Source organism: Saccopteryx leptura, chromosome 1 (assembly GCF_036850995.1).
Source record: "Saccopteryx leptura isolate mSacLep1 chromosome 1, mSacLep1_pri_phased_curated, whole genome shotgun sequence".
NCBI lineage: Eukaryota > Metazoa > Chordata > Mammalia > Chiroptera > Emballonuridae > Saccopteryx > Saccopteryx leptura.
The window spans coordinates 323,300,154-323,317,751 of NC_089503.1; the positions used below are offsets into that span (position 1 = coordinate 323,300,154).

The 17,598-nt window shown below is 35.3% G+C and overlaps 1 protein-coding gene across 4 annotated transcripts in view; it reads right to left on the reverse strand.

Annotated features, from left to right (window-relative positions):
* Window positions 1-17,598, reverse strand: part of GRIK2 (glutamate ionotropic receptor kainate type subunit 2) — a 681,135-nt gene that overhangs the window by 255,786 nt on the left and 407,751 nt on the right. For all 4 annotated transcript variants that reach the window (XM_066358812.1, XM_066358814.1, XM_066358813.1 and 1 more), the window contains one exon: window positions 7,303-7,416. In XM_066358812.1, the coding sequence (XP_066214909.1) occupies window positions 7,303-7,416 (114 nt within the window). The remainder of the gene's footprint in view (window positions 1-7,302; window positions 7,417-17,598) is intronic.

Sequence of the window (17,598 nt, forward strand, 5' to 3'; positions counted from 1 at the left end):
ATCTCACCCTTGAATGTTCAAGGTTGCTATCTCTTTCTTCTTTCTAAAGGCACAGTGTCCTTCAAATCAGACTCTATAAATTCCCCATTCGGTAGTACCCATGAATAAACCTTATCTCACTTGCTCAACATGTTCATTGACTCACTTTGTTAAACTCTCTTAGAATAAGTCATCTTTTTCTTTTTCCTTTTTGGTATCTGAAATGTGAATATGGGGTATAAAGAGACTGAAGTGTCTAAGAAAACAAGCATCTGGCTTGTGTAGATAGAAAGTTATGGGAACAATAAACAGGTTTGAAAATATAAGAAATAGTTTCGTATATAGCTGAAACAGATGTTCAAGTCCTGAATTAAAGAAGGAGTTTTGGCCTGACCTGTGGTGGCGCAGTGGACAAAATGTCGACCTGGAAATGCTGAGGTCGCCGGTTCGAAACCCTGGGCTTGCCTGGTCGAGGCACATATGGGAGTTGATGCTTCTAGCTCCTCCCCACCTTCTCTCTCTATCTCTCTCTCTCCTCTGTCTCCCTCTCTCCCTTTCTCTATCCTCTCTAAAATGAATAAATAAAATTTAAAAAAAAATAAAGGAGTTTTGATAAAGGTTGAATTTGATACTACACATATAGGTAGATGAATATCTATAAATAATTGTCAATTTACACATGAATCTCAGATCAATATGCTTCTGAAATATAGGTTTATTATTTCATATGGTACTATCCTGATAACATCTTTAAAAATGAGACAGGTAAACCAAATTTTTTAATTTCCATGTAGTTTGTTGTGGTTAAGTAGAACCCAAAATTCAGATTTCTTTATTCATTCCTCTATACAAAACTTAATGTATTGCTCATAACAAAATTATTTCATTAAAACTATAGTATGGGCAATAGTGTTGACAATAAAAAGAATATAATAAAAATGAAAATAAAAATATTATGGTTTCATTTTATAATTGGCTTTAATAAAAAAGATAAAGGAAGCAGGTGTGTGTGTGTGTGTTTGATAAAAAAAAGGTCTTTGTTGCTTAAAAATTCTTTAAATATTGAGACTCTAAGATGTTAGAAAATATATGTCAAATTAAAACACATGGCTTTTTTTCTCAGTGGTGATACCACCAAATGTTTTATGTTTACCTAAACTAATATGGAGGTCTAAGAAAATATGACAAGTCATTAGAAGTAAAATACATTGAGCCATTACAGCAAGAATGGAAGGGAAATAATGTAGTGCCAGGATATTCCCAGAAATAAAAGAAAAAAATACGGTGAGAAACAGTTTGGTGGCCTTTGAACAAGCTGGTTGCAAGAACATGGTGTGAAGAGACTGAGTTTGAATGAGATGCTTTCCTTTCACATGTTAACATTTAAGAAGTACTTATACATACAACTACTTAGAAATGTCATAGGGGTTGGTAAGGATGAAAGCCTTTTTTCTTTGTGAAGCTGCAGTGTCCAGTTTTCCAAGCCTGAATGCTAACAGCTCTCTAAGAACTCCATGCTTCACAGTCCTTTTGTGACAATGGAAAGAGAAGAATCGGGGAAAATTTATTGCATGACAGATTTGAAACCCTAGAAACTGCTTTTGTTGTTATTATAGAATAAGCTGCAGCATCATTTAGGGGATGATTAGGTCACTTCTGACTTTTGTTCTGTGATTCTTTCCAGTGTCCTTGGGAGTTTGCTCCCAGATAAGCCTCTGTATCTGTGGGCTGCTGACAATGAAGCTTTATAAGCCTCAGCAAGTAAACTCATTCCTCAAATACACAACCTGCCAGGAAGTGCTAGGAAAATAAAAAATAATACTAAGTTACAGATGCAAGCACATTTGTTAAATTCACTGAGTAGCCAAGAAGAAAAAACTTTTAAAGAGTAAGTGATTTTATGAAAAAGTAACCAAATTCATATAATTTGCATACTAAAGTGCTACTAGTCATCAAGGAAAAGAAAATATACAGTGACTTTTAAGTGCTAGTAATCTTCTGATGGACAAAAAAAAACAAACATTGTACAGAAGCAGTAAAGTGGGAAGCACTCAACATATTTAGACAGGTCTGAAAAATCTACTGAAAACCAAAAACACAGTGGGAAAATAGGCATTCCCTATATAAACTTAAGTAAGTATTCAGTCACCTGATACTGCCTTTAACTAGTGAATCCATAGCAGTAAGGACTACAGGATGAGATTTTAAACTAAAAATACAGCAATATCATTCCTCAAATGCTGTCTATATCTCATTCAGAATTAGTATTTTTGTTATTATTTTGGCAGTTAAGATAAAACAACTTCTATGCAATTAATGAAATCATCGTAAATGAAAACAAAATTCTAAGGTTGATATTATTAATTCTATTAATAATGATAAAAACAAAAAGCAAGGAAAGGATTTTAACTTGCAATTTGATAAACCAGAGTTGTAATATGAGAAATATATATTAGAAGGCAAAAGTAGACCTGAGCTTCAGATTTGGCCCTCAGTTGATGTACGAAAATGTTCAAAATGTATGATATCATAAATCTTAATTCAAAACTAAAAAAAAAATGAAGCTTTTAAAAAATATATGTAGGGCTTTCTAAAATGAATTCATTCCATGCTATCACTATATGCCTCTCCCAGAGACTGTATTGGGTATAGGTTGTTGTTGAAGGGGATGAGATAAGCCCGAATACTATTTTGATTGCTCATAAAAATAAATGAGATTATGGTTTGAAAAGGCTGGAAGAAAACTGAGTGCTAAAGTAGGAAAGAGAGAAATGAGAAGCCCAAGATATTCAAGCAAGTGTATTCTAAATCCTGCCTTTAACAATGAGTACGTCTAGATGTTTGTGTATACACCCATAATAGCATCTCAGTGCTTTAGCTATATGAGATTTCTGAATGAGAAGCATTGCTTTAATTCTCCATCAGAATGCTATTTTGGGTCTAAACTATAGTTGTTAGGCTTTTTGTAGTGGGGCACTAAAGCTTTCATCTTAGAGTATCAGTTGCTCAAGTTGGCCATTCAGATTGGTTGAAATCCATTACTCTATTTTCTAGCTATGTGACTATGAATAACTTACTTAGGCAAAGTGGACATCAGCTTTCTCACCTGTAAAACGGTATTAATAATGGTAGCTAACTCAAAAGGTTATTATGACAAATTAGTTATTCTATGAATAGTACTTTAAACAATGTCTAGCAGATAGTAGGGATGCATAAAAAAACAAAACTGGCCTCCCTTTTTCTTTGTAATAGACTGTATTCATAAAATTAAATTTCATGATGCAGAGAGGCAGATGAAGCACTAGCCCCATTCATGACCTCCTTTCAGTTTTGATAATTGTACAACATAGTTCCCAGTTCAGAGCCCTTGTACATGTTCTCCTCTCTGCCAAGAATCTCTGTCCCTTTCTTTACCTTGCCAGTTCCTTCTAAAAACTCAAGTCTCAGCTCTCAATTCTTCCACAGTAAGGCCTAATCTGACCCTTCCTTTCACACCTGACCCGAGAAGAATCAGGATCATTCTGTAATAAAGCATATCCACTTTTGTTTCACAGGGAATGTGTGTGCAAGTGTGTGTGTGTAATTCTTTCTATAATCCTTACTGTTTTCTAAGGTTCATCAGAAAAGAGAATGGGTCTATTTTGTTAATGAATCAAATATAGCTTTTAATACAATGCCTGTTTTATCATCATCATTTAATATATATTTGTTAAATAAAATAACAAATAAATAAAAATAAAAATAAAATAAATACATGCATAAATTTTTGAGAAATTGAGCTGGTTGTTATTGGCACAATGATAATGATGTATTCTAAAATACTTTATATATTTTTAAAGACATTAAAAATATATTAAAAGAGAGATATAAATGAAATTCTCTTTGTGGACATGTCATTAATTCATAACACAGCCAGAATTCCCCTTAAGATTTTCAGGAGACAAAAGAACAAAATAACCAAAACATAAATCAAATGATCATAACCTCAACCTCATTATAAATATGAATTAAACATCAACAAATTACATGAAACACAATGTTTACATAAAAAAGGTAAATGTTCTCTTCAAATCTGTTATTTTCTAGCTTGAGGATACTTTGTGATCTGAGTATTCAGGAAAAGAACTTTTTTTTCTACTAAGTTATATAAAAACAAATAAAGTGCCACCTTTCCTTTGAATTAATATCAGGATCTCTTAGAAATCAGTAGGGTTCCATAGAAAAATTATCAATAATGTATTTATTAAAATGTAAACTTAGTCAGTGTTCCAGAATTGATCTTACATCTTAATTATACAGAGTAATGATCTGAGCAGTTCTCAATCATCATTATAGATCAGAATTACCTGTGGAGGTTAAAAAAAATAAAATAAAATATGAGGTCCAAATCTCATAAATACTGTTTTAAAAAGTATGAAGTAAGTTTTGGGAGCAGTACCTTTTTAAAAGCTTTATGCTTGGCTCTGACATAAAGCCAATGTTAATTGGCATTGCTTATTGATATATAAGTTGTTCATTGTTAAGGAAAAGTCTGGATCATTCTTGTAAAACAACCCTGAGTAAATAGGGAAGATAGAGAAATTATATGTATACTCAATTACCTGCTCTGTTTGAACAAGGGGTGTGCAATAACCTGGACATTTGAAAAATATTTAAATATAGTCATTTGGAAGTTTCTCAGTTCCTCTAATTTTCCATTTAATTAAATACCATTCATTTAATTTAATTTGGCAAATATTTACTGAGTGCTGGCAGTGCCCAAGGCACTTTTCTCTGAGATTCTTGGATTAAAAAAAAATGTAAAAGTTGATCATTGGCCTTGTATTCATGTCAAGTGGAGACAGATAATTTCTAAAAATATATATATGCATGGTAAGTGCCATGATAGAGTATTACGATACATAAAGCACATATATCATATAACACCCCTGCAACACACAAATACACACACAGTTTAATGGAGAGATCAGACAGTTTCATGGAGATTTCATTTGAGATTGGTCTGGAAGAATGAATAGGATTTTCATAGGGAAATAAAAAGAACTGAAGCCCTGGCCGGTTGGCTCAGCGGTAGAGCGTCGGCCTAGCGTGCGGAGGACCCGGGTTCGATTCCCGGCCAGGGCACATAGGAGAAGCGCCCATTTGCTTCTCCACCCCTCCGCCGCGCTTTCCTCTCTGTCTCTCTCTTCCCCTCCCACAGCCAAGGCTCCATTGGAGCAAAGATGGCCCGGGCGCTGGGGATGGCTCTGTGGCCTCTGCCTCAGGCGCTAGAGTGGCTCTGGTCGCAACATGGCGACGCCCAGGATGGGCAGATTATCGCCCCCTGGTGGGCAGAGCATAGCCCCTGGTGGGCGTGCCGGGTGGATCCCGGTCGGGAGCATGCGGGAGTCTGTCTGACTGTCTCTCCCCGTTTCCAGCTTCAGAAAAATGAAAGAAAAAAATAATAATAATAATAAAAAGAACTGAACAAATGTTTGGACCTATAAAATGAATGATGCATCTGTAAATTGGGTTGAATTGAAGAGAACAGAGGAAAGAGTGCAGGGTTGATTGTTGCAAACCCCAGAGGTCCCTGCACAGAACTCTTTGCAAGCCTTGGAGAGGCACATAGAGTGTAAAAACAAAAAACAGTCATATCCCCTTTCTATGAGGAATGTTCAGTAATGTCTAGAAAAAAATATTGAGTATATGATATAATTCAAAAATAGTATAGCATTAATACTAAATAATATAAAGTACTAATAGGTATGATAGTATTGTAAAAATGAAACAAAACATATTGCAGATGAAGGAAATAGAGCTAACACAGTCATGGTGGTAGACCAACTGATTATTTCAGTTCAATTAAAATACAGGAATCTTGAAAGGTAGTCACAGGGAATGAGGATAAAAAGATGGAAGAAGATAAGACTGTTAAAGGGTTTGAACACCAGAGTTGAAATGTTGGAGCTCTTTTAATGGTTAACATGAATACATTAATGCCTTATAAGTAAGAAAGCAGGAAAATTACATAATTAGATCTTTAAAGTGGAGAATGGTGTGCACTGCAATGGGGGAAGGCCATTGGCAGAGGGGATAGCTACATGGTTGCTAAAATATTTCTAGCAGGACATAATGAGACTCAGGACATACTGGCAGAAAAAAGATGTGCCATCATCCTGTAAGAACATTCCAAATGAAGAACAAAGCTGTTTGGCGAGTGTGAGAGTTATATTTGAAAAGAGAAGAAGATATAAAATAAAGTAAAAGAGAACCTAGGAAGTTTGGATGTGATTTATAGGGACAAGTATTCACTAAGGTTCTTAGAAAGAAAGTGATTTTAAAGCCTCATAAACTTCCATCACTGCCATTTAATTATTAGCAGCTTTGCTTCATTATCAAGAGTCTTTAACCCAAACTATTTTATTATGATATGCCTAGACATCTGACATCCTTTGTTGTTACTAAAAAGACAAGGTTATAAATTCCTCCTGGCTTGATTTCCCACCATAAATCAAATTTAGAAATGAAATACATGCTAAAAGTATGTGGTAGTTTGTTCTGGACCATTAATCTTACGTTCTTACTGATGACTGGAGAGATATAAGAACTGGTATTTATAAGCTTATTCTGTAGGTAATATTACTGATTAAATAATATAAGAGCTCCTTGTTTATCCTAAAATTAAAATTCCCAGTTGCAAATGGCATATGAAGCATAAATGAACATAACTGTGTGATCTAATAAAAATTTATTATTATAAGAGAGGCAAAAATGTTTAGCTTAAGAGTATTAATTTAATTCTGTTGGTGGTAAAAATATTTCTGTCTTAACACTTGTCATTTGATTTCATTAGGGAGATTAGTAAAGTAAAAGTGATTCTTCATGATACAACAAATAAATTGAAAGAAAGGTTAGAATTATTATAGGAAAATTCTAAAGAAATAAATGGCATGTCCTCTGAAAAATATTTGCAGAAAATGAAACCAAAAGCAAAGGTCAAACACAGCTTGTCACACAACTATATTTGCACAGCTGCACGTCCATATATTTTTACATCTTAACATTGAAAATTCTCCTAGTAACTAATTTTGTAGAAATGTAAAGATTTCCAGTAAAGTATGAGCTATATTATTAATTAACCTAATCATCTCATTACTATAATTTATATCATTAAAAACTAAAAAGATAAAAAGTGTGACTAAGTTAACTCTGACTTATCTGTTATACAGTAATTGCTAAACAACTATAAAATACATAGAATTCCAATTATAATGTTCTTTTCTACCTGCTTCCGTGTTTATCTACATTTCATGTAAAAAGAATGGAAAAACAAATACTTACCAAAATGGTGGTGACGATCAAAGAACGATTCGATAAGGAATCTGTGATGTTGGCTGGTTTTCCCTTTTGATTTTCTGTCATATTCAGGCCACTGGCTGGATCCCAAGTTCCAATCTATAAAATAGCATATGGTCTTTGTAAATTGTCCATCAGGCACCTGGGAAAGAGGACTGTCAGAGAAAGTTAAGACTGCTAACACTTATTATTCACCTCTGCTGCATTATCCGCTGCCATTAAAGTAAAGGCTGCTTGTTTTAAGCATGATTCACTGCTCTGTGAAGTGTGTCCAGTGAAGTGTGACATTAAAGAACAAAACGATCCACTGCACTTCTATAGTCAGTTTGGAAGCTTAATTTTCTATTCAAACTTTCATTCACCAAGATAAACCACATTTGATGATTCCTTGATAGGTGGCTATAAGCTCATTAATAGTGCATATCTTTTACTGTAATGAAGCCATCTCATCCTCTTACTATGAAGATAACAGGCCATATTACATGAAGAAAGCTAAAAGACAGAGCAAAACCTCAGGATCCAGAATAAACTAATCTTTAAGGGCAAGTTTAGGAGAGTCATTGATCGGTATTCTCAGTAGGGTAAAATTATACCTGGAATTACCTTTGGAGCTCTTAAAAATATACCTCTGAAACTTTTAAAATACTCAGAAGAAAGGTGATTATATTACAGTCTCATCTGTTTAACTGATTTCAATAGTTCCAACTATTTCATTTAATGTATATTTAATTTACCAGTACTTTGTAATAGATTTGGACAGTGATTTTCAAACAGTGTGCCAAGGCCCACTGGTGTGCTGGAAGAATTTTTAAAACATACAATACCCGACTATTTAGTCAGGGACACTGACATCTTTTCCCTTACACTGTCAAATAAAAAATGATAACAGACAACACAACAATAGCCGTCTCTGGTGTGAATGAATACAAATTATACCTATTTTTTTTGTCAGAGTGGTAAAAATATATATTTTTTGGTGTGTCACAGAATTTTAGTAATTAGCTTATGTGTGCCATGGGATGAGAAAGGTTGAAAATCACTGGACTGGGGCATCTACTTTTAATGATCAGACATTTTTATACCCACTCAACACAGCTTTGGGAAGACACAGACATGCCTCTGGGAGACACACAGAAGCACAGGATGTTACTAAGTCATAGATCAGATGGATGCTTTGCATGCACTTCACCACTGAACCATCACATAACAATGGTCATCACGAAAGGAGAACAGAGGCAAAATGAGATGAGGAGTCAGTAGTTCCAGCAGTTTGTTTTCCCACCATCTTAAACCTGGAGCACTTAGGATCTCATCAACACAACCTTATCCAAATGAAATATTATGATCCTTTCATTTTCTTTGTATTTCATTATATTTTCTCTTTTGACCTCCTTTTCATTTTCATAGCTTTCCTAGTTACTTTTAAGATGTTTAAATAGAAATGCAGAAAATTGGAGATATTAGTAATCTCCATTCCTTATAATAAGTGCTAATACTTGCGCATACGTGCAAACCCTAGTATGTTTTTTCAAGAATGCATTTATGGAATTTTTTTAGTGATTTCTAAAATAAAATATCTTGCCATATATTCACATTCCAGTTACATTCCTTCTTACCATTAAAAACTACATATTTCTGATGTTTGAGTCAGGAAAGGAAAGAGTCATATAACACAGTGAGGAAAAAAATATCAATTTAGTATTTTTTCCAAAGTACATTACCTATGTGCCAATCAAATTTCTTTAATTTAAAGTACAATTACCATGATGTCATAAAGATATTCGGGGTCAGGAATAAAAGACATTCAGGGACCAGACTGGTAACATTAACACTGAAGTGGAAAGATGTAAGCCAACAGTAAGAATGTGCGCAGTTTTAAAATCAAACAGAATCTCAAGAGAGAAGAGAAAGTAGGGGTCACCTCCTGACTCTGCTCTGTTCCCGAGCTGTGGGCTTTGGGGTTGGTTGCTTGTTCCCAGAGCAGGTGCCTTTTCAAGTTCCCAGCAGGGCATCTCAGGAGCTAGGAGAGGCCCTGGGGACTTGGGTGAAGAAGGATAGCAGGGATGTAAAATATGGAATGTCTGCTGACCTGCTTAAAATGTTTCAAATTCAAAATCATTAAAAACACTCTGTTGGCTAAACAAGACATCTGCAGATTGTATTTTGCAGTGACTGTCACTTTTCTGCCCCCGGTATATAATTAACACCTATTACAGAAAATGCATTTCATTGGATTTCTTTTCCCCCCACCATTGACTAAATAGCCAGATATTTTACATGTGCAATTCTATCTGTCAAAATACTGGCAAACATCATTTGTCTACTGTTGTCTGCCTCATGACACTCTTAAGCTTAATCAATAAGTTTTTCAAATTTCTAACCAAATCACTAATATGAAATATTGCTCATTTCAGTTATTATTGTCCACTATGATTACTTGTATTTAAAAAAATAGCTAAACAATAACTCATCTAAACATACTTAGTTCATACTCTGTTAGTTGCTTTTCTAGTACTATTTAGATGGAGGAGTTCTGGTTCATAGTATATGAATCCATAATTTCTTATAATTACAAATGTTGGGTATTCCCTTTTGTGAAATTCAAGTTTCTGAGCAGAATATTATGAAGTTTCAGAAATTTTAGTGGCATAAAATTTTAAATTAAATCAAATTCTGTATGATTATTAGATTTTAAGTCTGCTGGAACTGTTCATTCAAAACTTTCTTTTGATTGAGGAAATTGTTACCAGTGTTGTTTTTTTTGCTTTGTTTTAATCTCAAGAATCATAAACTAAGTCAAGACAATTATTTCTGTTCATCTATTTTCAAAACTAAAATGTCTCTATTATATGATTTAATAAAGTATTTTAGGAACTTTTTTCAGTTATAAAGGTGAATTAAGATATCTAAGCACTCTTGACCTTACAGAGATGTTTTAAGCAGAGTGAGTATATATCTTGGTTTACTTGAATATCTCAAATTTAAAATTGCCTTCTTAGTGTACATATTAATAGCACCCTTTTGTACAATTTAAAAAGTCATGGTTTGGATAATAAATTATAAAGCATTCCCATAATAAGAACAAACTAGATAAGTTGGTAATATAAAGGTGCTTCAGAAACCATACAGAACTATAGAAACATGCCATCATTGACTTTTTATCTCATTTTATGTTCTGAATAGTTCTTAAAATAAATTTGCTCTTCCTCATAAAAGAATCTAGGTTTACTGTCAAATTATAAACTATACAAAAGATATAAAACAGAACATCAACTTAAACTTTGAACCTATACACTTAACATGAGTCAATCATAGCTAAAGCTTTAGTGTATGTATGTTGATAGCATAATTTGCATTATAACATTGTAGTTAATGGCCCAAATTCTGTAGAAAAGTATCAGACTGTTTCCATCCCATTACCATTAGGTGCCTTGAACATATTACTTCTCTGTGCCTCAGTTTTCTCATCTATAAATGATAAAATAGTATTATCTACCTCATAGAGCTATTGTAAGAATTAAATGAAAAAAGTCAATGCAATTATAAGTAGGCTATAATTATTACATTAATTAAATATATTCTATTTCTACACTATTAGTAGCATTTTCATCTGAAATTAAAATTAACCAATTTATAATTTTAATGATTATATAAGATGAACATCAAATGAATAGAAAATGCTTCTATTTTCAGATTTGAAAATATTTTTGTTGCATTTCTATGTAAAGAAAACTTGGCTAAAGAAAGACATATCACCTCATGGCCTTTCAGAGCTCTGTCTTAACTCATTTGATGTTTAATATTGCTAAAAAGACTAAAAACAACCTAATATTTTTTCCTTTATTGGTACTAATATTTTTTTTTATCAAAAGCTTCCAGGATTCTCTACATGAAGTTTTTTTCTGTTGTAAATATTTTATTTAGAAAATTAAATTTAATGGGGTGAGATTGATCAGCAAGAGTACATAGGTTTCAGGTCAACATTTTTATAGCATTTGAACTGTTGATTGCGGTGTGTGACCATCACCCAAAGTCAAGTCACTTTCTATCACTGTATATTTGTCCCTCTTTACCCTCTCCCACTTACCTTTCTCCTACCAATATATGAAGGTTTAAAGAGAGACAGAGAGATAAAGATAAAGAAGAGAGAAAGAGAAGGTTCTTCTTTTATTATATCTGCCAGAAATACAATGCATTTCTGCATTTTTTTGAAGGTGGATTTTATTGCAGGTATAATTTTCCTGATTATCTGTATTGTCATATCTCTTATAAATGTCATAATCTTTATATGAAACATTTTTTTTTCCATTTCACTACCCTTCCACATGTGTCTTAATCATTCAAAATTTGATAAAAGTGGTCTTTTCTTTGGTAGAATACTGGACAGAATAATTTATGTATGCACCCAAGACAAAAGTATCATATTAATTTTAATTGTAATCCTTTTCTTATCTCTGTAGATGTAAAATTTAAATCCCTTGAGGGTAGAAACTGGTTTCCTCCTTCTTTTATCCCAAGGACTTTGGATAAAGGACATATTAGGGGCTATACTGTATATGTGAAGGATCTAAATTCATTGTTGAATGAACAAATAAATATATTTTCAATTCAGAAAGGCCACTCATGTTTTACTTTAAATTAATATATTTCATTTCATTTTTCTTATCCTCCTGTGTTAGACCATCATTAAGTGCCTTGAAGAAACCAATGAATATTAAATGAATGAGTGAACAACTGGAATAAGTGAGTGAATGACTAATAAAAACATTTAGGGTTTTTTTTTTACATTGTTAATTTTCCAAATTCATTTATTAAGTCATGCATTCTTTTGGCAAATGTGGGAGACTGCAAGCTGGCAAAGGCCTTGCAGTTTAAGGCTTAAGTTAAAGGCTAAGCTCTTCCCTACCACTTCATATTGGTTATGAAGCTGAGTATCTGTACTCGTCCCATCCACCCACCTCACTTGCTTGATTAAGTTGCTAGAGGCAATTTACCTGCCCTTCCTCTTATCCTTTGTTTGTTCTGATGATGGTTGATTTCAGCTATGCATGGTGGGGAAATTCCTGTTTATGCCTTAAATGGATTCCTGGCCTTAAGAGAATTCCTGTTTATGCCTCAGATAGGTGACTTTGTATCAGAGATCTCTTTGATTTGCTAATGACTTTGCTCTGCCCTATAAATAAAAATGGTTTGGGGGTGGAGACTTGTTCTTGCAAGCTTTTGGCTATGCACAGACCTCCCTTTCCCATTCTTTTTCTCTTTGAGTTTATTTCTTCATTTCACACCATTCTCACTCAGTACCTGGACAATTAATTACTAGCCGGGCTGGTCAGCAGCAGTCAAACATTGAATATATACTATGTTTCTACTTCTTTTATATTTATGCTTTCTTGTTGAAGCTCTGACATAATATTATATTTAACTTTTAGAAATATTAAACCAAATATCTTTGCATTTTATTTATACTTTTCTTAGGCTGCATTTTATATATTTTAATATAAATATTTTAGAAGACACATAAATAAAATTGTAATTTATTTTTAATATTTGTCATGAATGTTTAAATTCATCAGATAATTTTGTTAACTATGTTTTCTGTTTTATTTTTATGTAGAAAAAAACATGTTTTCAAAATAATTCTAAAATTAAGTATCTAATTAATTAGTTGGTACTTCATTTACTTATTTTTTTTTGAAAATTTCTCAGTATAAACTTCCTTAGTTTTACAACTCATGTTATGTTGGGCAGATAAAATGTATTATGCTCACTTTGTTAAAGATGGCTCCGCTGCCCACGTGAGGCCGTCGCCCAGGTGATATTAAGGTGTGTTGAGAATCCTTGTAGCCTGGGGCTTGGTTTTGGGATTAAGCCTTTCCCACCCTTTTTGATGTAGCGTGGTACAATCCAATCATGCCTCAGAGGGTGACTTTGTATTAGAGACTTCCCTGTTTTGTATATTGGATTAGAGGTTGTGAAGCTACAATATAAAGTGGGGGCAGAACAGAGTTTAGACTCTTGGTTCCTGAGATTATCATTAGAGGAGAAAGCAGAGAGAAGAGAGCAGAAAGAGGCCATGTGGCCGGAAAAAGCAGCCAAGATGGCGGAGTGCTGAGTGAGATGCCAGTTTGTACAGAGTTTGTATCTGGGATAAGGAAGAAGATGGGGAACAGAGGTGAATAAGTCTGGTGAGCCAGAAACCTTTGATTCTAGGAAACTCGGATAAGTCAGTAGCTTTGTGAGCACTGAATGTGACTGGGTTTTGGAGCCCAGTGTGTATTTTTACTTGCCCGCCGGGTGCAAGCTAGATTAAAGACTATGGCCCACCAGTTTTTGGCTCCATGGTTTCTTTACCAACTGTCCGAATCCAATGCGAACCTGCATGGGCCAGGCGGCTGCTGTGATAGTGGCCCTGGCCCTGGCTACTGGCTTTACATGTTACTTCTTTTTTTTTTTTTAATAAATTTTTATTAATGATAATGGGATGACATTAATAAATCAGGGTACATATATTCAAAGAAAACATGTCTAGGTTATTTTGTCATTAAATTATGTTGCATACCCCTCGCCCAAAGTCAGATTGTCCTCCGCCTCCCTCTATCTAGTTCTCTGTGCCCCTCCCCCTCCCCCTAACTCTCTCCCTCCCTCCTATGTCCTCCCTCCCCCCACCCTTGGTAACCACCACACTCTTGTCCATGTCTCTTAGTCTCGTTTTTATATTCCACCAATGTATGGAATCATGTAGTTCTTGTTTTTTTCTGATTTACTTATTTCACTCCGTATAATGTTATCAAGATCCCACCATTTTGCTGTAAATGATCTGACGTCATCATTTCTTATGGCTGAGTAGTATTCCATAGTGTATATGTGCCACATCTTCTTTATCCAGTCTTCTATTGAAGGGCTTTTTGGTTGTTTCCATGTCTTGGCCACTGTGAACAGTGCTGCAATGAACATGGGGCTACATGTGTCTTTACGTATCAATGTTTCTGAGGTTTTGGGGTATATACCCAGTAAAGGGATTGCTGGGTCATAAGGTAGTTCTATTTTCAGTTTTTTGAGGAACCACCATACTTTCCTCCATAATGGTTGTACTACTTTACAGTCCCGCCAACAGTGGATGAGAGTTCCCTTTTCTCCGCAGCCTCTCCATCATGTTACTTCTTGATGTCTGTAAAGCCAGGAGGCACGGCCAGGGCCACCATCAGAGCAGCCCGGCCCATGCAGGTTCGCATTGGATTCGGACAGTCGGTAAAGAAACCATGGAGCCAAAAACTGGTGGGCCATAGTCTTTAATCTAGCTTGCACCCGGCGGGCAAGTAAAAATACACACTGGGCTCCAAAACCCAGTCACATTCAGTGCTCACAAAGCTACTGACTTATCCGAGTTTCCTAGAATCAAAGGTTTCTAGCTCACCAGCCTTATTTCCCTCAGTTCCCCATCTTCTTCCTTATCCCAGATACAAACTCTGTACAAACTGGCATCTCACTCAGCACTCCGCCATCTTGGCTGCTTCTCCTGGCCTCCTCCACCTGGCCTCCTTTAGCTGCTGGCTCTACTCTCTCCGCTCTCTCATGCTAACCTCAGGAACCAAGAGCCAAACTCCCGCTCCGTTCCCATTTTATAGTGTAGAAATCCAAACCCTTAATCCAATATACATAATAGGGAAGTCTCTTAATACAAAGTCACTTCTCTGAGGCATGATAGGATTGTACCACCTTACACCAAAAAGGGTAGGAAAGGCTTAATCCCAAAACCAAGCCCCAGGCTACAAGGATTCTGCCTGCCTTTAGCCCACCCTAACACACATTAATACCACCTGGGCAACGGCCTCCACGTGGGCAGCGGCACCATCTTTAACAAAGTGAGCATAATACATTTTATCCGCCCAACAATGTCCAAAAAATGTGTTGCCTTTTCCTCCTGAGCTACAAAATTGCTTATTATCTCATCTGTAATTATCCTCCTATACTTTTCTCTAACCATGTAAGCGAAATCAGGGGGACATGTTTCTTATTTTCTGTGGAATTGCAGTAATAATCTGTTTGATAAGTATACCAAAAACTGTCTCAAGTTAGAACAAAGTAAATATTCTCAGCTAGGTTTAAAAGTATTGGTTATAAATAAAGTTAACCTCATTTAAAGTTAAGAAATAATTTAACATAAATTATCTGGTTTTTATCATAAAGTAAGTTCACTTAAAACAAAATCTTTCCCATAATGAGTTGCCTTCAAACACATGACCTGTAAAGTACAGTTTTCCTTGAAGACTGTTTACAATTCCTTTCCAAAGAAAGGGAATCTCTGAGATTACTGTAAAGCCAGTATCCAAGGCTACCATCAGAGCAGCCTGGCCCATGCAGGTTTGCATTGGATTCAGACAGTCGGTAAAGAAACAACGGAGCCAAAAACTGATGGGCCATCTTCTTTAATCCTAGCTTGCACCCAGTGGGCAAGTAAAAACACACACTGGGCTCCAAAGCCCACTCACATTCAGTGCTCACAAAGCTACTGACTTATCCGAGTTTCTTAGAATCAAAGGTTTCTAGCTCACCAGACTTATTCACCTCTGTTCCCCATCTCCTTCCTTCTCCCTGCACAAACTCTGCCCAAACTGGCTTCTCTCTCAGCACTCTGCCATCTTGGCTGCTTCTCCTGGCCACATGGCCTCTTTCTGCTCTATCCTCTAATGATAATCTCAGGACCCAAGAGCGCAAGCTCCTGTTCTGCCCCTATTTTATAGTGTAGAAACCAAAACCTTTAATCCAATATACAAAATAGGAAAGTCTCTAATACAAAGTCACTTTTTTGAGGCATGATTGGATTGTACCACCCCACTTCAAAAAGGGTGGGAAAGGCCCAATCCCAAAACCAAGCTCTAGGTTACAACAATCCTGCCTGCCCACAGCCTGCCCCCAACACACATTAATATCACCTGGGCAATGGCCTCCACGTGAGCAGCGCCATCTTTAACAAAGTGAGCATAATACATTTTATCTGCCCAACAATTACGTTTTGAAAGTATTGAGAAGGCATAAGGAAATGTGTTGATATTAAATGTTCATTTATAGTTAGACCATAAATACTCCCTCCAATTGACTGAAGATATGCTGGTGGGCTGTAGATTTCTCTATTATTTAGTGTACCCATTCTTTATGGATAATTTCCAAACTCAGGTTTCTGAAGCCTATGTGTACATGAATAGCAGGAACAGATTAGTTAAACACAGTAGTTATCCGGCTAAGTGTCGCAGGCAAATTGGAAAAATTTTTTCCCTCACTTATTTTACTCTTTCCAATGTAGAATTTTTAAATAAAAAGCAGAGATAGTGCCTGACCAGGCGGTGGCGCAGTGGATAGAGCATCGGACTGGGATGCAGAGGACCCAAGTTCGAGACCCCAAGGTTGCCAGCTTGAGCGTGTGCTCATCTGGTTTGAGCAAAAGCTCACCAGCTTGGACCCAAGGTCGCTGGCTTGAGCAAGGGGGTACTTGGTCTGCTGAAGGCCTGCATTCAAGGCAAAGATGAGGAAGCAATCAATGAACAACTAAGGTCTCACAACGAAAAACTGGTGATTGATGTTTCTCATCTCTCTTTGTTCCTGTCTGTCTGTCCCTGTCTATCCCTCTCTCTGACTCACTCTTTGTCCTTGTAAAAAAAAAAAAATTAAAAAAAAAAAAGCAGAGATAGTTACTTGCATTACTGTCTTATAGTATAGTATAGTCTAATAACAATAATAATGTGCATGTTTCCATTTGGCTAAGTATTAACAGATTACTTAAAAAAAAATTAAAAAAACTAGTACCTGATCATGCAAAGATACATGAAACATTTTATAGCAATGTCTGTGTGCTACCTGGCATTTCAGAATATTCAGAGTAAAGAACAATTAATTGGTAAGTGAGCCATCGTCATATATTCGTGATTTGGCTCAGGAGGATAATGAAAAGAACCCTTCGGCTAGTCATATTCCTAAAACTATCAACCAGTTTCCACAGGGTCTAGAACTTCACCATTTGAGAACCATTAAGTGTTAATATGAAACAATAAATCAATAAGTATATATATAATTATCTCACAAAAAGGGATGACTAATCTAAACACATATTTTTCACCTTTAAGATTTTTATTTTCATCTAGGGCAAAGTCAACCATAAACATAATTAAAGCATTTAGAGACAAGTGATAGTTTTGATGTTTTAAATCAAATTTTAATCAATGAATTAACTTTTCTCAAGTATAACAGTCTGATATAATTCAAGTAAAGGCCACTTTTCAAAGGATA